The 21,769-nt window shown below is 41.2% G+C and overlaps 1 protein-coding gene across 2 annotated transcripts in view; it reads left to right on the top strand.

Annotated features, from left to right (window-relative positions):
- The window catches only part of LOC103296608 (24-hydroxycholesterol 7-alpha-hydroxylase), an 82,614-nt gene extending 61,656 nt beyond the window's left edge, over nt 1–20,958 (top strand). For both annotated transcript variants that reach the window (XM_054722093.1, XM_008153218.3), the window contains exons 11-12: nt 16,969–17,056; nt 20,417–20,958. In XM_054722093.1, coding sequence (XP_054578068.1) covers nt 16,969–17,056; nt 20,417–20,488 — 160 coding nt within the window. In that variant the 3' untranslated portion in view covers nt 20,489–20,958. The remainder of the gene's footprint in view (nt 1–16,968; nt 17,057–20,416) is intronic.
- Nucleotides 20,959–21,769: the final 811 nt, after the last annotated feature.

Genomic DNA, 21,769 nt, shown 5'->3' with positions numbered 1-21,769 from the left:
AGAACAAAGTATCACAGCTCCAGCTGCCAGATGCACTCAGGGTTTATGTTTCAGATGCTCAGCTCTCATATAAGAATAACTCAAAAGGCGTTTGAGTTTCACCTTTTTAAAAGATAAAGATAGAGGTATAATATTTCTTTTTTAAAAAATATATTTTTATTGATTTCAGAGAGGAAGGGAGAGGGAGAGAGAGGTGGAAATATCAATGATGAGAGAATCATTGACCAGCTGCCTCCAGCATGCCCCACAATGGGGATTGAGCCTGCAACCTGGGCATGTGCCCTGACCGGTAATCGAATCATGATCTCCTGGTTCATAGGTTGACGCTCAACCACTCAGCCATGCCTGCCGGGCAGGTGTAATATTTCTTTAACAACAGCCTTATCATAGACATTTGTTGAGAGTCCAGAATGTTGTTAGCATGGAGCATAGCGGCAGCTTACTAAATGGCTTTTATTTATTGGGTTATTTTGGTTCTGTCAAAATTTTCTTTGACACTTTTTGTAGTTAAATTAATCTGGCTCCCAGGACTTCTCTGCAGTGTTATGTCCTGTTCTGGGGCAGGTGTTTATCATTTAATGAAAGATATTTAATATTTATGTGTTTAAGCAGACACTTTTTTTAACATCTCGCCTGTTCCAGGCCCTCTTCTAAGCCTCAGTAACAGAGCAGTGGGGAAGGCAGACATGGTCCCTGACCTCATAAAACTTGCACTCTGCGTTAAACAAGTCCCACTTCTTCATTGCTGCTGATTCTGTTAGAGGGTTATTGGTACCATCCTATTAGAGGATATTGGCACCTGTTTTGGAACAGAATCTCACTCAGTGGATGTACAGAGCCTTTAAAAATCGTATATCAGAAAAATTGTAGTTTCTTAACTTAAGAAGTCAGTTGTCTTTCTTGTTTGAATAGTAATGTCCGTCCACATTTGCAATTATGACTTACTCCACAGCATCTGCTGTACCCCTCCTTTGTTTCATGTTTGTAGTATCAATATGCTTTTAGTAATATACACCTCCCCCAAATGGTTTTAGTTAGTCTCAGCCAGCCATGATCATTCTTTCTCCCTTTTTAGAAGTTCTTCTAGGAGCCTAAGGGTAAGCAAATTGTTGCATAGTGTTTCCCTGGAGACACTATTTGGCGTGGGCAGTTGACCTGAACTGGCCAATCAGACTGAAAGGAGAGACTTTTCTCCATGGTGAGGAGAGAGGCCCACTTTGTCCTTTCCCAATCGGATGTGAACAAGAAAGCATACAGTCCAGTTGTTACTAGCAGCAGATTCAAGTGGAACAAGCCTCATGATGGTGTGGAGTCTGTGGAGGGAAGAACAGAGATATGGAGAGAAGCTGGTCCACGTGATATCATTGTGTCACTGAACCAGCAGTTTTGAGGAGTTCATCTACTTCCTGTCATACTAGATAATAAATGTTTTCACTTTTATACATAACTAGAGGCCCGGTGCATGAAAATTCATGCACTGGAGCAGGGGGTCCCTCAGCCTGGCCTGCCCCCTCTCACAGTCCGGGAGCCCTCAGGGGTGGGAGGCAACCTGGCGATCAGGGGAAGGCGACACCCCATCACACCTCTGCTGCTGCCACTGCCGGCAGCGCAAGCCTCGTCCGGCCCTGGTTACCTGAGCCTCGGGCGGCCCTGGGCGGCTGGGCAGTCGCCATCCAAGGCTTGCCTGCACCTCGGGCCGGCCCTGGGCGGCTGGGGGGCTGAGGGGACTGGGGGACTCTGGAGGCAGGTGTGCGGAGTGGCCAGGCTCACCTGGGGGCAGGCCCGGCCTTGCCGCATGCCTGCTTCCCCGGCGGGACTGAGGGGACTGGGCGCTTCCATCTTGTGTCTGTGGGTGCTGCCATCTTTGAGGGCGGGGCAGTCAATTAGCATATTCCCTCCTTATTGGCTGTAGGCGCCACCATTTTGCGACTGTGTGAGGGTCAATTAGCATATTCCCTCTTTATTAGATAGGATAATAATAAAATAGTATATTTATTACATATAATAAATGTTCATGATTTTTAAGGCAGTTTGAGTTGAAGGTTTTATTGTTGAGAGCTGAAAGCATGCTGATGTATCCACCAGAAAACTTCCAAGGTGAACACTGTAATTGAGTGTCCAATACTTTAGGGGCAGAGTATGACAAAGGAAAACAACAGTAATAGCAAAACACACACACACACACACACACACACACACACACCTGCCTCTTATATTATTTTTATTTTAGATAAGCAGTTCTTAAGCCAAGAACACATTTATTGTTTTTGTCACTATTAAGTAACAGTTTGTAAGAGTAGATCTTCTAAAAAGAATAGATATTACCTTTTTCATGTTCCTTTAGTATATATCTTCAATTGCAACTAAAGAGTTTATTATAACCGTCTTTGAAGCTGACCTAGAAATATTTTAACCCTTTGTACTCGCTTGCTTTTTCCTCGATTCCTTTATTCTACTCGGGATTTAATTTTTTAAATACCCCAGATTTTACAAAGCGCGGCAGTAGAATAAAAACTGGAGTTTCTTTTCATACAAACTTATTTATTTGGATTTTTTTATATTTCAAATTATTGATACATTCAAAGAGTATAAAAAGAGCTGCTACCGATGCTAACCATGTCAAGTCACACTCGACATCCAAGTGCAAAAGGTTAAACTAAGGTCTGAAATGCGTGGCAATAGAGTATGTAGTATGGGCCAGTGGTCAATTGATGACTATTGTTTGTAAGAGTAGCTGTTAGGACATTACTGTAATATCTGTTGAGGCTGATAGACATTTGCTTGGGTTTGAGAGTAATGGATACAATGCAGAGAATCATGACATTTCAGCTCAATCAGTAGTATGTTATACAGAAACGGTAGAAATTTTGCACTAGAAATGATTTAAATATGTTTTTATTGATTTGAGAGAGAGAGAAAAAAAAAAAAAACGTCCATGTGAGAGAGAAACATCCATCAGTTGCTTCCCGCATGCTCCCCAACCTGGGATTGAACCCACAACCTGGGCATGTGCCCTGACCAGGAATCATACCAGCAACCTTTTGGTGCATGGGATGACATTCAACCAACTGAGTCACACCATCCAGGTCTGCGATAGAAATTTAATCCCACAAAACCCTTAGTATAATCCCCAGAAAATTGTGCCCATTCTTAGTTTGTGTATCAGGAGCCAATTTACTTTCTCATGTACCAAACACGCAGTGAGTCAGAGAAAGTTGCCTGTAAAGTTTCTGACAATCAAAGTTTATCACGAACCGTCTTGTGGCCGTGCAGCTGTCACCCCTGGGCGTCCAGGCCACTGAAGCAGCATGAGAACCCCTCACACAAGTGAACACAGAATATTTTGCTGAATTTATCAAGTAAGTACTCAGTGCTGCCATCAACTGCCAGATAAACATTGGAATGGAAGAACTGTAGTACCTCCTCCAAAGAGTGGGAGTTCTGAAATGCATTTGGAGGAAGAACCTTTGCTAGGCACTTTCCTGAAGCTGGGTACACACAGCAAGGGAACCCTTCCTAGTAATTCTACCGCTGGAGAAGAACGTGGCTTTGCAGGAAAACAGGAGAAAGCAGCATGAACTCCCAGACTTCTTCAGCAATGGTAGGATGCAAAATGAAGAGTCCCACCATAGTGGACATTCTCCTCCTAAACTGTCCATCTAAATGGAGAAACAGGACAAGGGAATTTTAGTGTCGTGTGCGTGTCTCTGAGAGTAGATGATCTTGGCAGAAAAGGATGTGCTTGCTAGACCCAACCCCTGGAATCTACACCAAGCCAGCAGCCTTGATTTTCCCTGATTCCTATCTATGCATGAGGATGCCTGGGTGGCTGTCTCATTGTGCTAATTGATAGGGGTTAAATTCTAGTGTAAAATAGTCACGCTGATTGTTGGCATGATTACCCCGCTTGCAAAGGCATGCTTGGACAAGAAGAGGGTATATAAGAGAACAGCTGCAGTACTTGAGAAATGGAAAAGAAGCATGGATTCCTTGGGAACAGAAACTGTGATTTCCAGCCTTTTGTGTGTGTTTGGCTCTCACCTGTGTCATAGGGCAGTACTAGGCCACAAAGTCATGGACGTGTTTTGAATTACTAATGAAAATCACACAGCTGTTGGAAAATTAATCCAAAAATAGGTCCAGCTGATAGTAGATTGGTAGTAGTATTATTCAACCTAACAAATACCTCTTGAGCACCTGGTTTAGTATGGTTATTATTTCATTCAATAAATATTTATGGAGAATATACTGTATTTCAGGGTAGGGCTCTAGGAGTTACGTTGGAAAACAAAATAAGGGATGGAAGTCCCTTCCCTCAAGGAGCTTATAGTCTAACTTAAGTCACTTTAGTAAACACCAGGGAGAGTCAAAGAAACATAACATTCCTGAATTGCATATAATGTAGTTAGGGAGATGAAACATAGCAATGTGGAAAACAAGCCTGCTTAACTGCATAAGATAGCACCTGAGCAATGCCAGGTGAGTCATATAATTGCCATAGGAGTTCAGGGGCATTAAAAGGGGCTTTATGGCCTAGATGGGAATCCTATACAATAAAGAGGGAATATGCAAATTGACCATCACTCCATCACAAAGATGGCTGCACCCACAGCTGAGGCCAAGTTCCCATAAGGAGCCTTAACGAGCAATCAGCAGGGACCTGAGGCTACGCCCGCCCCTGCCCCCGTGGGGCTTGACAGGAGACCTCAGGCCATGTCCCTCACCCAGCGGGGCTTGACAGGAGATCTCAGGCCGCGCCCCCCACCCGGCAGGGCTTGATGGGGGACCTCAAGGCATGCCCTCCGCCCCGGTCTGGGCTGGGGGACCTCAGGCCATGCCCCCCATCCTGGCGCCAGGCCAGGGGACCTGAAGCTACACCCCCTGCCCGGCAGGGCTTGACAAGGGTGGACTGGCCAGGTCTGGATCTAGCTCAATATGGGGTGGGGGGCCGGCCGGGTCTGGGTCTCACAAGATTTTGAGGTGCATGTGGGTGGGCGGGAACTTGACTCTGGGTCCCATGGTGAGCCCCAGACTCTGACAGGAGGAAGGTTTTCATATATCTTTTACTAATTTTCTTTCATCTCTGACACTTCTATGATTATAAAGGGCAAATAGCAATATTAAATTATTTCCTCTAATTAATCCCCTTTTAATGTGCACGAATTTCGTGCACCGGGTCACTAGTAATCAATAAATGGCATAGAAGAAAGCAGTGGTATCAAACTTTTAGGAGAGATGAGAGGAAATAGACATAGGAATGTAATGGACCTGTATGTTAATCGTAGCAAGTCAGTTGTCTATTTGGGGTTTGTGAGGCTCTGAGCACAGTTGTTTCTGTATGTTTGTTTTAAAGATGATGTAATTTTAATAATTGTGCCCTAATGAAATAGCTTTGCACAATCTTGTATTTGAGAAGTACTGTTAGCTGGTCACTTTTGAGGAGTGAGCAAACTGAGATCCCTACGGGTTTCTTGACATGTTGCAAATTCAGTATATGGGGAGGGCAAAAGTAGGTTTACAGTTGTGAATACCCAGAATAGAGTTTATTCTTGTATTATTATTTATTAATTATTGTGTTATTTATTGATATTACAACTGCGAACCCAATTTTCCTAGCCCACATTCTGAGGAATCTATAATAATAAAAGCATAATATGATAATTAGACCAGACGTCCTTCTAGATGATCTTCCGGATGAAGCTGGGGCTGCAAGGGAAGCCCAGGTCCTGGGTGCCTGCCAGCGGCCGGAGGGAAACCCAGATCCCAGGTGCCAGAGGGAAGCCAGTGCCGGCAGCCAGGGGAAGGAAGGCCTACTCTTGCATGAATTTTGTGCATCAGGCCTCTAGTTAGTTACATAAACAAATGCATCCCCTCAACTCCAGTTGTTAAATAGAATTGCATCTGCTTATACAGTGGTTACCTAACGTTTTCACCACAGTGTGCACATGTCCTGGTGGGTATATAAAGTGGTTAGGATGAGGGTAGGCAGGGCAGATCCGGTTAATCCCAGATCTCTGAGCCCGGCTGCCAGACTCTCTGTGAATTTGCAGCCATGCTTCTCTATTCGTTCTGCTTTACTAAGGAGCAGCGACTCACGCAAAGGAGCCGTGAGACCACTGGCCGAGTTGCTGTCATTACTTTCTTAGCCATTTCATTTTGACACTTTATTACGAGCCTAAGGTTTCAGTCTGTGAAGAACAAAAGAAGCCATTCAAGAGTGACTTTTGAGACTCTGATAGGCCAAAGCGCTAAAATAAATATGCTCCTTTCTGAGCAGAATTTCAACGATCTCCAGCCCCTCTGTGGTGCAGGATTTCTCTATGGCGAGAAAGGAGACTTTGGGCTGGTGTCCCCCACACCCCACCCCACCCCTCAGTGACTGCTCTTGAATAGGCGTCTACTGTTCCTAAAAAAGAGGACCGGCATGAAAACTGTACCATATCACAACACAATATGCCTGTAGTGCTGATTCCACCCCCAACTCTGTCCCTGGGGAGTACAATTCCCTAAGCCAATCCTCACTTCCCATCCCTGGCCCCTCCCTCCCTTCCCATATGGATTGGTTTAGGTGTTAGCATGTATTTTAAGCAGCACAATGAACTACTGAAGTTTCTGTTGGGACTTCCGGGTCAAAAATAACCAACCATTCCCTGTTGGATGTGAATAAGGAAGGGCTTGATCCTAGAAATCCTTGGCAGCTATTTGAGACTCAGAAGGAGGAATTGTTGGGATGAAGCTGGTACCATAGAACAGAGCAGCAGCGGCGGCTTGGCTTCCCGGGAACATCGCTGGCTGCCGCAGTGGTCTCTGCCCGAGGCCAGCCCCAGCTCCAAGCTTTTCAGATCCATAATGCCATGCATTCCCTTCAGTACAGAAACCAGTCTGATGTGGTTTTTCTGTCACGTGCAACTGAGAGCATCCGAAGTATTATAATTTTCTTTTAAAGAAAAAAAAAATGTTAAAGGTTTATCAAACTCCATGAAATAATAAACGTATACTAACCACATCAGTTAATAGCTTTCTAAATACCTTGTGCTTTGTAAAAGGGCTGAATTTCATTTACTTTGGGTATATCACAAAGCAAAAGTAAATGCCACTTCTTAAATTTTTCCTAGAAGGTCTGAGATTTAACATATATTAAGAGATAATTTCTCTTTGGTGAGTACTTGATCTTAAGTCAATACTGGTCCTTTGCCTTTTTCTTCTTCTTCTTCTTTTTTTTTTTTTCCTTAAAAAGAAGTATCCACATCTCTAGCTCATAGCTCCTACAGATGGGAGCTTCACTTCCAGGAGGAGTAGCTGTGGCAATGCCATTGGAACAATCCCGCTGCCACTCTGTAAAACAGTGACCTCAGAGCGTGCCCTCCCATCAGGAGCCCGTTCTGATCTTCCCAAAGACACATAAATGGAATCTCACATCAAGAACGGCGGAGGTTCCTCAGTCCTTTCCTCTTTGTCTTCTCATCTGCTTTCTCACCTCCTTTTCCCTTTTTTCATTCTCTTCTCTTTTTCATGTGTTTTCTTCTTTTTCCTCTTCCAACTTACCTTTATCTCATTTTTCTCTTCTCGTGTTATTCTGTTGATTTCCCCCCACCCCTTATTTAATATGGGCATCTACCTGCTCACTCTACCAGATTATGTCCACACCATCAACCAAAAGCTTGGTATCCCAGCCAGAGGGTTTCAGGTATAGCTGAGAAATTCTTTGTAATTTTAGTTCTGTGAGCTAAAACATATTAAAAGCTTTGATAAACTATTCTCTTTTGACATTTTTTTCTCCTTTCTCCTTGTCAAGGTGCTCTAGATGAGTGATGCTTAAAGTGTGACACTCCCCCACAAGTAGTAACATAACCTGTAAACTTGGAAAAATGCAAGTTCTCAGGCCTTTCCCCAGACCTACAGAATCAGAAACTTAGGGCATGGGGCCCAGCGACCTGTGTTTTAACAGGCCCTCCATGTGATTCTGATACATGGTAAAGTTTCAGAACTGCTGGTCTATATTATTTTTCCTCCTGCCACCAAATTGATTATATTTTCCTAAAAACTTTCTTAGGGGGATGAGGTTGTGGGAAAAGTACTTTCCCTTTAACTTGAGTAGCCGTGCTCAGTGACGATGCCTGTGAAAGTATGTCTGCATGCTGCCTTCTCTGCATTCCAGGGCAAGATCATTCTATTTTCATAAGCCGCAGCTGGTAGCAACTAGGAATATACTGCAGAGCCCTTGTTCCTGGCAACCGTGGCCGTTTTCCAGCCCATGCTGGCATTGCCCGCAGTGACTCCAAGAGAGGGATTCAGTCTCACAACCGAGACACCTAAACCTGAAGTCATCAATCTCCCCTAATCCTCGCATTCCTTTAGTTCTCTGTTACTTTTCAATGGACCACTGTTCTCCTAGACTCCAGGGCTTTTAGGGTCACCCTTGACCCCTCCCCCTTTTTGGCTTTCCATGTCCATTCCCACCTCCTAAACCAGGTCTTGTGCCTTAGCATCAGGTGATATCATATCCCTTCTCCCTGGCTCCGTTGTCTCTTCTTTCAGTCCATCTTACTCACTACATACAGACTACATATCTAATTTTCCTTAAATTGTCATCTCTGATTGTCATTCTCTTGTTAAGACTCTGGTGCCCCTAGAATTCTGACACCAATTGTACCCTTCTGAACCTCTGGGAAAGCCCTCCCCAGAGGGTCCACCCTCTGTTTCCTAACGACAGCTCATCCCTCCCGTGGCTCATGCTATCTGCTGGGTCAGGAATGCCCTCACTCAACATGTCTGCTTATTTAAAGCCTGTCCTTCCGTCAAGGTCTAGCTCAAGTTTCACCTCCACGTAAAGTCAACATTGATTACTCCGAGTTGGCGCTCTCTCTCCAGACTCCAAACAGGCCTTTCGTTCCCACCTTCATCTTAGACGGTTACCTCTCCATCTCTCCACGTGCCTCACTAGCGGTGTGAGGCTGGAGTCTGTGTTTTGTCAGACGTGGTGCTCTCAGTTCCTGCGAACGCTCCTAGAACAGTTACCTACAAGTGGGGGAAATAGGCAAGTACTAAGTATTTAAGGAATTTTCAGCATGTTTGTATTTTAATGAGCTCCGTTTGTAGATGTGTCATGTTGTTCTTGTAAGTGTAAAAAACAAATCTGTTATAAGTAATAGGCCTCATTATTCTCCCTGTTTTGACATTAGAAGTGGTATTAAGAAAGCATTCCTGACATGAAATAGCTCAGCTTGCTTCTGAAGAGCTTCTGTAAAAACACAAATTTATGAACCCATTTTCTTTGACAAAAAACTTTTAATGTCACAGTTTTATATATATATATGTTAGTCTCATATTGTAGACATTGAACAAAATTCAGTAACATGGTAAAGGCTTGAAAACACAAGTATTTTTTTTTTTGCATTGCAAAACAATTAACTTTATTTAGTGGATAATTGAGGTAATTCTACAAGAATTTCCAAATATTTGGATTGTGAGAAAATGAGATTTTTAACACATATTATTTTGTTATCTGTATTATTATTTCACCTTACTTAACAAAATGTTTATAATGTAATATTACTAATTAATACTACTGTCATAATTAATACTAAAAGAAAAATTGTTAAAGCCCCACTAATGAACAATATGAATTCTCCAAGAGCCCGAATTACAGTTTTACCCACGGGAATGCAATTTTCTTTGGTGCACGGGTGGGCACTCTAAACAACTGGGCCACACCATCCGGGGCTTAAGGGCCTTCTCCACTCCTACAGCTCCACCCAGCCCGCTAGATCGCTTAGTGTCTTGCTGTTGGGCACTGTCTTTACCCCAGGGGGCTGAGCTCAGGGAAGTGCACTGGTCCACAGCAAGTCAAAGGGCTAAAAGCAGTTATAAGAAAGCAGGATTTGTTTGAATAAAGTGGAACCTATAACACTGTTTTATAATTTATAAATATACACTTAGCCAACATTTCCCTAATGCTGCTAGGTAAACATTGAATATTGGGGAGTCACTGCTTATTCTACTGAACACAGAAGTTATTGGAAAGAGTGATCTCATCTAATTTACTTCTTGGAAGGGAGCGGTGGGAACTGGTCATTTTTGTAAGTGAGAACTTGAATGTTGACTTTCACATGTTGGTACTCCTGACCCTTCTCATCTGATAAGAGGCTCATGCCCTCCATGGAACACCTTCTTCTGGGGCTTTGGAGACATCACTCTCTTCTTGTTATTCTTTCTCTCTGGCTATTTCTTCTCATTCTCCTTTGCTCATCTTCTTCACCTTTCTGACCTCCAAATTTTGGAGTATCTCAGGGCCCTCTCCTCAGACTTTTTAATGTTTTTCCTTTTAACTAGCTCCCCATGTGATATCATCCTGTCCCGTGGCTTTAAATAATTGTCTGATATTTGTAGCTCTTATGTCCTCAGTCCTGACAGAATCCCTCCTGAACACCAGGCTCATTTACCCAGCTTGCACTCAACATCTGCAGTGGATGTCTTCAGGGCACTGGTCTAAGCAAGCTCTACTTTCCAGGTCCAAACCTGAGCTTCATGTGACAACTCATTAGCCTGTTCTTCCTTCAGTCCTCCCCATTTCAGAGGTAAATAGCAGCTGTATCCTTGCATTTCCTCAGGTCAAAAACTGGGATCATCTTTGACTTTATGTCTCCACGTCTGTAACGCAAATCCATCCTACAGACTGACCATGGCTCATGACTAGTTCTACCATCCTGGTCCAAATCACTGCTTTCTATTGTCTGGTAAATTGTAATGGCTTTCTAATCAGTCTTCTAGCTTCCATCTACATCATCTTATATTTTATTCTTAAAGTAGCAGCCAGAAGGCTCCTTTTATAATTTAAGGCAAATTTACTCAAAACTATTCAACGGCTTCTCATTTCATGGAATAAAATGAAGTCTTTAATGCGCCACAAGACTCTCTATGTGTCTGGGAGATTTCTCTGACATTGCCCCTTTGTTGCTTATCTACAGCAACACTTGCTTTCTCATTGTTTCTCATTCTCCTTCCTCTGGATTTTTGTTCCTTTTAATTCCTCTGCATGGAATACTGTACCTAGATATTCACATGTGGTACTCTCTTACTTGATTCCAGAATCTGCTAACATATCACCTCATTAGAGGCCTTCCTTATGTAAAATATGGTAGCCCAGCCCTAACTGGTTTGACTCAGTGGATAGAGCATCGGTCTGCGGACTCAAGGGTCCCAGGTTCGATTCCAGTCAAGGGCATGTACCTTGGTTGTGGGCACATCCCCAGTAGGGGGTGTGCAGGAAGCAGCTGATCGATGTTTCTTTCTCATCGATGTTTCTAACTCTCTATCCCTCTACCTTCCTCTCTGTAAAGAATCAATAAAATATATTTAAAAAAAAAACATGGTAGCCCACACCTCTATCATTCCCTTTCCCCTTACCTTGTCTTATTTATTATCCTAGCACTTGTTCTCTTACTTGATATATGCATTTCCTGTTTATTTATCCACTACCTGCTCATTACCTCCCTACTAGAACTGAATCTTCTTGAGAGCATAAATGTTGCTTTTGTTTACCGCTATAACTTTAGCACTTGGAAGAATATACATACAGCATATAAAGACACTCAGTAAATATCCTATATAATAAAAGCCTAATATGTAAATTGACAGAACGGGTGGAACGAACAGTCTCTATGATGCGCACTGACCACCAGGGGGCAAATGCTCAACTCAGGAGCTGCCCCCAGCCCACAGGCCCCAGGCCAACCAAGGCGGGTGCCAGTGGGGCCCTCCCCACCCCCCGATCACCTGCAGATCGGCCCTGATCACAGGCCAGGCCTAGGGACCCTACCCATGCACAAATTTTGTGAATCGGGCCTCTAGTTGAATGAATAAGTGAATGGAGAACTTATTTTTTTAAACATATTTTTATTGATTTTAGAGAGGAAGGGAGAGGGAGAGAGAGATAGAAACATCAATGATGAGAAAGAATCATTGATTGACTGTCTCCTGCATGCCCCCTACTGGGGATTGAGCCCAAAACACAGGCATGTGCCCTGACCTGAAATTGAACTGTCACCTTCTGGTTCATAGGTTCATAGGTCCATGCTCAACCACTGAGCAACACAGGCCAGGCAAGAAATTATTTTATTATATATATATACTCAATATTTATTGAATGAATGAAGATCTTACTATCTTGTGTGACCTAAGTGTCATTTCACTGTTCCCATAGATGTTACTCTCTTCTGGGGAGGTAGGGAGGAAAGGCAGGTACCCTGTTACTTTCACACTAGCTCCAACATGGGTGAAAATGAGGCTCATCACACTTTCTGTCATTTTATTATCTCTTTATTCTATACTGAACTATATCCTACAAGACAGTGTAAGTGCTTCAGATTTGACTAATTTTTAAGGTAACAAAAATCACAGTGTAGGCAGGAAAATATTAAAATTGTACATGAACTATTGCTTTTCCCAAGTCCAGGAGAGAAGTATTTCAGCTGAGCACTTCATAGAAAGTCACTGTCCCTAAACATTTACTCCTGTGTACAGAGATGTGCTTTTCTCTGTTGCAAAATCACCCTGGACAGACGCCCTCGTTTTAGCCTCGACCCTCCCCTGAGTTCATTTCACATCTTCCTACCTTCACGAGTACATTTCTCAAAGTCTAAGTAGAGAATAACCTGGGTACTTTCAGCAGTACAGTCCATGATTGTCCTTGGGACCTGAGCTTTTCAAAACAGCTTGTGATGGCTCACCATGTCCAGTTCCCTTAGGGTGTGTCCAAAGGTTTATTCTTCATATTATCGACTGAATGGTTGGTTGCCTGTCATTTCAACTCTTTCTCTTTCTCTCTTTCAAATATCTCCCAAAACAGTTTTAGATAGATAGATAGATAGATAGATAGATAGATAGATAGATAGATAGATCCATAAAAGGAAAATTAAATATTTAGCCCCAAATTACCCAGACTGGCCTTTCTCATATCAGTAGTGCATTATTATAAAAAACAATATTAGTACTTTTTCTTCATACCTTTATAATTTCTTTTTTTCTTTTAACACTTTAAATATGTTGTTCCCTTATCTTCTGGCACTCATGGTTTTCGATGAGAAGTCTGTGATCATTTTTAATTCTGTTTTTCTTTATTTATTGAGTCTTTTTTCCTCTGACCGCTTTTTAGAGTTTTTTCTTTATCACTGTTTTTTGTTTGTGTGTGTGTGTTTTAGCAATATGATTGTGATTTGCCCTGGCAAGGTTTTCTTTATGTTTATTTTGCTTGGGGTTCATTGACTATCTTGGATCTGTAAATTACAGTTTTTAAAAATTTGAAAATGTCTCAACTATTACTTCTTCAAATATTTTTTTCTGCCCATCTATCTGCATCTCCAAATTACATGTACGTTAGACTGCTTGATATTTGTATAGGTCACTGGTACTCTGTTCATTTCCTTTTTTCAGTCTTTTTTGTTTGTTTGTTTGTTTGTTTGTTTTTCCATTGATTTCCAGAGAGACTGGAAAGGAGGAAGGAGGGGGAAAGAGAGAGAGAGAAACATCAACATGACAGAGACACATTGATTGGTCGCCTCCCACACACGCCCCCACTGGGCCAGGAACCTGCAACCAAGGTACATGCCCTTGACTGGGAATCAAAACCAAAACCCTAACCACTGAACCAAGCTGGCCCGGGCTCTTTTTTTAGTCTTTTTAATCTAAGTACTTAATTTTGGATATTTTCCATTGTTACGGTAAGTTCCACAACCTTTTCTCTTGCAGTGTCTTCTATTAAATCCATCAGCATATTCTCATTGAAGATATTGTATTTTCCATTGCTAGGAGTTCAATTTAGGTGGGTTTTTTTTTATATTTTCCATTTCTCTCTTCATCCTGCTTCTACCTTTTGAACATGTGTTTTAGATTTCATTGGTGTTTTCAATATCTATCATTTCTGCGTCTGTTTCTTTTGAATGATTTTTCTCTTGCTTATATGTCACATTTTCCTGTTTCTTCTAGGCCTGGTAATTTTGAATAAGTGAAAAACATAAATTTGAAGTGTTATGAATACTAGATTTTATTGTATTCCTTTAGTTTTAGGCTTTATTGTTCTTAGGCTTTAAGGTTAATTCAGAGTGGCATTCAATTTAAAATAATATAATCCAACTACTAAGGAAATGCCTTTTAAGGACTCTACCCAATGGCCCATGTGTTATAAGATCTTCCCACTCTAGCTTGTGGGAATGCAGTCTTCCATGTCTTGTGTGACCTCTGGGCATTATTCAGCTTATTGCTCTTTGACTTCTTTTTTCATTTTCCTTCTCCAGCCTCAGTAGTATTTTCTCACAGGTGCAGAGATCACTTCTTAGTCGTATGAGCCCGGTGGGTAGCTCTCTGGTGCACTCTTGCTCTCCCTGTGAAACTTCGTCCTTTCTGATGTTCATTCCTCAGAATTCTAGTTTCTTTCACTTGCCTGAACTATGATCCTCTGTCTTCTTAATTTAGTGAGACTGCCAGGTCTGTGGGGGGCTTTCTCCTCCTTGCAATGTGGCCTGGAAACGACCATAGGCAATAAACGGAGTCAGTGATAGGGCTCACCTCATTTCTTCCTTTCTTTTGGGGAGTTTTCATTTTACACTGTGAATCTTTCCCAGTTTTTGAGTGTAGGATAACTGACTCCTGTTACTCCATAATGGGCACAGGTGGACATTCTAATTGGTAAGAAATGTGACAAAAATTTAGTTGTGAGAAATTCTGAATCTGTACACAAATTAGCAAAATTGCTTTTTCTTGGAACTGCTGCTGAATTTTAATTTGAATCAGTAAAGATTGGGTATATTATGTTTCACAGACATTGATACTCTGTTGGAATAAATTATTTTTAGCATTTACAAGTAAGTAGGGTTAAATTTGCATCATAAATATTCATGAAGAATGGATGTGGTATCCAAGTGGGTTATAACAACACCCGAGTGATCCAGATTTCACTTGAAATAAAATATGGGCAAGATGTTTCAAGAATACCAATGGGAAACAAATCTAATTGCCTGATAGGAATATCAGATCATTCATATTCATTCATTCACTCATTCAATCAACAAACACTGAGGATTCAACCATAAATAAGACATAGTTTCTGCTTTTTTGTGAAGATTGTAGTCTATAAGAGGAAATACATACAAAAGATTAACTGTAATATGGTAGGATATAGTATGATTGTAGGATAAAGACGTTAGCTGATGGATGTGTCACATTCCACAGAAACACAGAGAAGGTTGAAAAGGGCAGGAAATTGAATCTGCTTTATAAAAGGCATCACCTTCCACCATCTACTCATTTATTCAGTAAACATTATTGGGCACCAATAGTATGCTATGCACTGTGCAAAGGCCCAGCAATACAATTCTTCCTCCAGGAGAGAAATAACTAATAATTGCAATTTAGTGTCATAGATGCTCTGACTGAGATGTGCACAGCGAGCCACAGAAGTGGAGAGGAAGGGCACCTCAGCCCAGAGGCAAGTGACCAGGGACTGCCTCCCAAGGATATTGAGCCTCAGACAGGGAAAGAGCTTGCAAAAGAGAGCATCACCATTCAGGGACCATCACGTATACAGTGTAGCAAGAGTACAGGTTTCAAAGAGAAGCTACTGGGGAAACAGCAGACCTTTAAGAACTGGTTGTGTTCTTCTATAGCATTTGGAGGAAAATAGGAAGCATCTCTCTTTCTCTCTCATGCCGTGTGTGTGTGTGTGTGTGTGTGTGTGTGTGTGTGTGTGTGTGTGTGTGTATAGAATGATAGATTTATGATTTAGAAAGTTCACTCCAGTTCTGGAGTGTAGGGAAGTGAAACTGAAAGCAGAGAGACCAATCTGGAAGCTAAACTGATTCAGTAATCATCTGATCCAGGAAATAAATGAAGTACCACACTGAAGGAGAAGTGGAGGGACTGGAGACAAAGGGAGAGGACAGGGATTGGGGAATTATTTAGAAGATATAGAAAATGGTCTCAGTGCCTAATTGGATATGAAGGGTGAAGGAGAGGATGGAATAAATGATGACGTCCAGTTTTTCAACCTCTTGGGCTAATTGTATTCATTAAGGGCTATGACCTCTAAAAGGGTTTGAATACCCTTTGGAGAATTCAAGACAACCCACTGGAGTAAAAGAAAAATAAAGCAGAATTCCATTTCCATTTTTATGTTTGTTTGTTTATTTGTTTCTATTTGTATGTGTCTTACAAAGTAGACAGTAAACTAATACAGTAGTATTTGTACATAATTTGGGGGGAACTTGAGGTGCCTGTAGAACATTTAGGCAATAAATTTCAGTGGGCAATAAGGGTCTAGATCGACAAGACTGTCCAATAGAATTTTCTGTGATCATGAAAATGTTCTAAATGTGTACTGTCCAGTATAGTAGCCAGTAGCCTCCTATGGCTATTGAGCACTTGAAATATGGCTAGTGCACTGAGGAACTGAAATTTTTTTTTGTTTATTTAAATTTAAATAGCCACATGTGGCTAATGGTTATCATATTGGAAAGCACGGATCCAAGCTTAGAAAGAGACCCAGGCTTTCATTTATTAAGAGCTTGTACTGGCTAAGCTTGTTACATACATTTTTAAATAATTTCATCATCCCAACTACCTTACTGAGTAGACAGTTTTATACAGGCACATCTCAGGGATATTGTGAGTTCGGTGCCAGACCTCCCCAATAATGTGAATCATAATCTTTTTTTTTTTTTTTGCTGGTGGAGATCTTGCCTTCAATTGATAAAATCACAACATCTGTGAAATGCAGTAAAGTGGAGCACAATAAAATGAGGCATGCCTGTGAAAGCAAAGATTAAGGTCGTCCTTTATCCTTTTAATAGTAAAAATTTATATTGCAAAGAAGAGCATATTTGTTCTGAAATATGTGTACTTTCTAGATATTCTCTTTGGTAGAGAATACTTCTGCACTTTTCATAACCAAGTAACAATTTTATATTTTTCTTCCAGATGGTTTGCTATGTTAGAGATTGAAATGTGTATTATTTTATTATTTTATTATTATGACTGCAGTCTTCTGGACCCATTGCCAAAACAGGTGAGTATTTTCAGAATTTTAAATAGTATGACTTTTAAATTTGATATGAACTTTCACCACTGGGTTTTATTTTTATCTTTTTAAAAATCCTTATTGTTGAAAGTATTACAAATGTCCTCATTTTCCCCGCATTGAGCCCTTCTAGCCCATACTCAGGCCTTCACCACACTATTGTCTGTGTCCATGGGTTATGCATATATGTGCATACAAATTCTTTCATTAATCTTTTCCTACCCATCTACCCACCTTCCCTCTGAGATTCATTAGTCTGGTCCATGCTTCTCTGTCTCTGGATCTATTTTGTTCATCAATTTATTTTGTCACCCCTTGGTTTTAATTAGTAGAAATGAGCTACTCATTCCCTCTCTTAGACTTGTTCTCAACAGGTGTCTAACATTGAACTAGACTAAGAAGATACTCCCTTCATTCCACATCTAATCTATGTGCTCCATCATCACAAGACCAGGACCCAATAGCAGTATTTCCACCACTTAGTGTTGGGACCTCTTCAATGAGTTTACCAATGTTAACCCCTTTTCCTGGGTTAGATAAACATGGCCTGGATATTGGGCTTGTTTCCCTAGAAAGATATGTCTGTGGGTCCAAAAGTGAACCATCAGTTTTGGAGGCAGGTTGTAGCCCTTGATCCATTTGAAAAGAATGGCATGGAAGAAAACTAACCCAGTGTAAAAACAGTGGACAAAAGTGAAAAGGCCATGACCTTTCCAACCTCTGACCATTGAATGTTCCCATCATTTTCTATAGTTCTGTTTCCTAGACCAACAGCTCTCAAACTGGTGGGAGCATCAGTCACCTGGGGGCTTTGTTAGAACACAGAATACTGGCCCCACCCCTAGATTTTCTCATTAGTGTGTCTGGGGGGAAGCCCAAGAATTTGCATTTCTAACAAGTCCTGGTCCTGCTGATGATGCTGGTCTGGATACCGCACTTTGAGGACCACTGTCCAAGGGGAACTGCAATTTAATTCCAAATGTTTGGAAGTCATTTTGAAAATTCTGGATAAAAGGTGCTATTTAAACTGAAGGTGAAATTAAAAAACTAAGCATTGCACTCATAGGGCTATCCACATAGCATTTTGTGCTTTGGTTTAAGCTTGATATAAGGAGGCTAATCTATGGAAGGATAAATAAAACCCTTGGGTGACATTTCAATAGAAATTATGTAAGTGCATAAGTGACACAGACAATATTGTGTTACTCACAAAAGTGCACCTTTCAGCACTTTCCCCTAATTTCTTTTGCGCTTCTATTTTGAGAACAAGTAACTATCAGTCATGAGGAGCTCTCAGAATCCTACAACGAAACAGGAGCCAAATACCCTTCACACAGGTTCTCAGCTGAGGACAGGGTTGTTTGTTTGTTTTTAGCAAAATGAAGATCAGGGCCAGGCTTTACAGGCACCAAATCCTGGTCCCTCGTCCCCGAGTTAGATGTCACGTTTTTGCCGGGATGTCAACTATTTCCCCACCAGCAAGACACAGAAACTCCTTTTCAGATCAGAACGATAACCTTTGTCAGAGCCACATCACCCCAGTGCTGGAGATCAGTCATCGTGACCAGATCCCCAGGCAAGATATTCCCAGCACTTCCTTCCTAGATAAAAATTCTGTTAGTTGTATTTATTATATTATTTTACATACATCCTAGTTCTGTGTTGATACTACTAAGAACTTTTTTTTTAAGACATGCTATCTCAGTTTGTCAAAAGTACAGGTCTAAGTGAATTCTCATGATCTCAAAGGGCATTCTATTTCATAAATTCTTATTCTAGAAAGAGAAAGATCAATGGAAATTATGTAATTATTGGGCCTGTGTTACTAAGTTGTAAAATGAGGTGATCAAAAACCGCAAGAAATGACCTTCAAATTTCCATGTTCTTGTAGGATATGGGAGGGGATGGTTGCCGGGGCATGTTCTGAACATTTTGTCACGTGCAGAGAGACTACTGGATTTGAAAAGGAATATGCTTGTCATAATAGCAAAAATCAAATGCTAGAACCCCCAATTTAATTTTGCAACAGCCCATTGTTTTATTTTACCTCAGAAGATCTTAAGAAATTCATTGAATTTCCATTCTCTCCCATTAAAAACCAAACAATAAGGAAGCACAAAGCGCTCCAGAGTCCATGGTTGGATAGCAAAAGCAAGCATATTTGTAATAACACAGTGGGGTTTTGTTTGCTTGGTTGATTTTATTATCTTATACCTTTGGGGGGCGGTATAAAACCTCTGGATTCCCGTTCTAGAAAAACACACTCCTCTTCATACACACAGAATTGTGGCTGCAATTTCACAGGATCCACAGAAACCCTGCACTCATCCTCTCAACTCCCCTGAGAGGCTCCTGGCTAAGGAGCCCATTCCGGGCCATGTTGCACTCACACTGACGGTAGACTGATGACTTAAATTGAATCCATCTCCTCCTTCCTCACTTCTCATCTCCCCCTCAACCCTCACGGTTGGCAGAATAGGTAGCTTTTCTTTTTCAAGCTCCCAAGCCTCAGCAACCTCTGTATTATTTGCAATAAACTATCCACCTCTCATCTCCATACACATTTATTCCTTGTTCATAACTAGAGAGAGAGAAATCAGAACATTTGGAACCCACAAAATATCCTTTTGGAACTTAGGACCTTGGGTATACTGTAATAGTGATTCATTCATACCACCAACATCTCATTTGCTTTATATTTTATTTTATTTTTAAGATTTTATACTAATTTTTAGAGGGAAAGGAAGGAAGAAAGAAAGAGAGAGGAACATCAATAAGAGAATGAAACATGGACCCACTGCCTCCTGAACACTCCGTACCAGGGATAGAGCTTGAAATCTGGGCACGTGCCCTGACCAGGAATCGAAACAGCAACCTTTAGTTGCACAGAATGACACCCAACCAACTGAGCCATACCTGCTAGATTTATTGAACTAAATACTAACTGAGCCATACCTGCTCAGTTGGTTGGGTATCATCCTTGCTTTTTAAACTTCTATTACATGGCATAGAGGTCTCACCCAGAGATTGTAAATAAGGTGTCCCAGTTAGGGGCCAGAAATGTAGAAAGAGTCTTATTTGTGGTATCCTGTTTAGCCAGACAAAGTGAAGGGTGGGTAGCTGATGAAACTGTGATGGGGTGGCCATTAGAAGAAGGGATTGCCTTCTTTTCTGTCCCTTGATTGGGAGGCTCAAATTGATAAGACTCATCAAGCAAACACTTCCAGTCTTCTAAATATAAATTCTGTATCTTTTAGGGATAATTATAACTGAATAAACTGTAGGTCTAAAACTGTTGGTTTTGTCTATCTCTTAATTTCCACGTTTCTTCTGCATTTCTGCTCTTAGAGTCCCCTCCATTTGGTGGGTGTCCAGCAGCCAGAAGGACAATGCCGAATTGAATATAGACAAAGAAAGTGACATCTTCTGGAGTCACAGAGGACCGGGCCTTCTGGAGGATGACTGCCCCTCACCCACGGGCCTGGCAGCACTGAGACCTGAGCTTGACTAAAATGTGCTGCTGAACCTTTGCTTTAGTATTTAGTTCAAGAAAATGTCCAAATGGTGCCTGTGTTTGCGACCTCAAGAGTAGACCAAAAATCTGACATCACTCACTGATATGAAGACCTGGATATGTGGTTTACAGAAAATGTTTAAGTGATCAAGAAGAAGAGGCATTTCTTAAGAAGTTGGAATTTGGTTTATGAAAAACTATATTAGGACCTTAAATAGTAATAATGCCATTTGAATGAAAATCTGAATACATTAATTCACCATGAAGGCAACATACTTAAATTTCTGTGTTGAGAAAAGCTAGCATCAAAAATATTAAATAATGATTTCTGGAAATGTGTATTTTTCTTTTTTTAAATATATTTTTATTGATTTTTTACAGAGAGGAAGGGAGAGGGTTAGAGATTAGAAACATCGATGAGAGGAACATCAATCAGCTGCCTCCTGCACGCCCCCCACTGGGAATGTGCTCACAACCAAGGTACATGCCCTTGACCAGAATCGAACCTGGGACCCTTCAGTCTGCAGGCCGACGCTCTATCCACTGAGCCAAACCGGTTAAGGCTATTTTTCTTAATATGATTCTTAACTAGCAATTGGAATTATCAAGCTCTATTACTATAATTCTTTATTGTGAACATGTCTGATGCTAAAAGTATGAATAGCCCAGCCGGTGTGGCTCAGTTTAGCAACATCCCATGAACCAGGAGGTCACCGGTTTGATTCCCTATTAGGGCACATGCCTGAATTGCAGGCTCGATCCTTGATAGGGGTGTATAGGAGGCAGCCGATCAATGTTCCTCTCTCATCAATGTTTCTATCTCTCTCTTCTCCTCTTTTCTTCTCTCTAAAATCAATAAAAACATATTGTTTAAAAAGTAAAAATAAAATGAAAGCTTTCTAAGACCTGTGAAGATAGGGATCATGTCTTAACACTCATTTCTACAGTCAACTACATCTGGGACAGCACCTTCCCTATAAGACATGTTTAATAAATGTATATAGATCGATATATTCATTTGTATGTATTTCAATTAAGGTGAAAGCACTCTTGACTCAAAGTGTCTGTAATCACAGTTTAAGATACTATTTTTGCTAATGTATGGAAACACAAATATAATGATGTGTCAAGGCAGATAACAACATTTGGCTCCATTATTGAGACTTATGCCTGAAATGTTCTCTATG

The sequence above is a fragment of the Eptesicus fuscus genome, chromosome 10 (genome assembly GCF_027574615.1).
Source record: "Eptesicus fuscus isolate TK198812 chromosome 10, DD_ASM_mEF_20220401, whole genome shotgun sequence".
Classification (NCBI taxonomy): domain Eukaryota; kingdom Metazoa; phylum Chordata; class Mammalia; order Chiroptera; family Vespertilionidae; genus Eptesicus; species Eptesicus fuscus.
The sequence above is the reverse complement of the archived record's forward strand: the minus strand, read 5'-3'. Positions and strand labels throughout refer to the sequence as shown.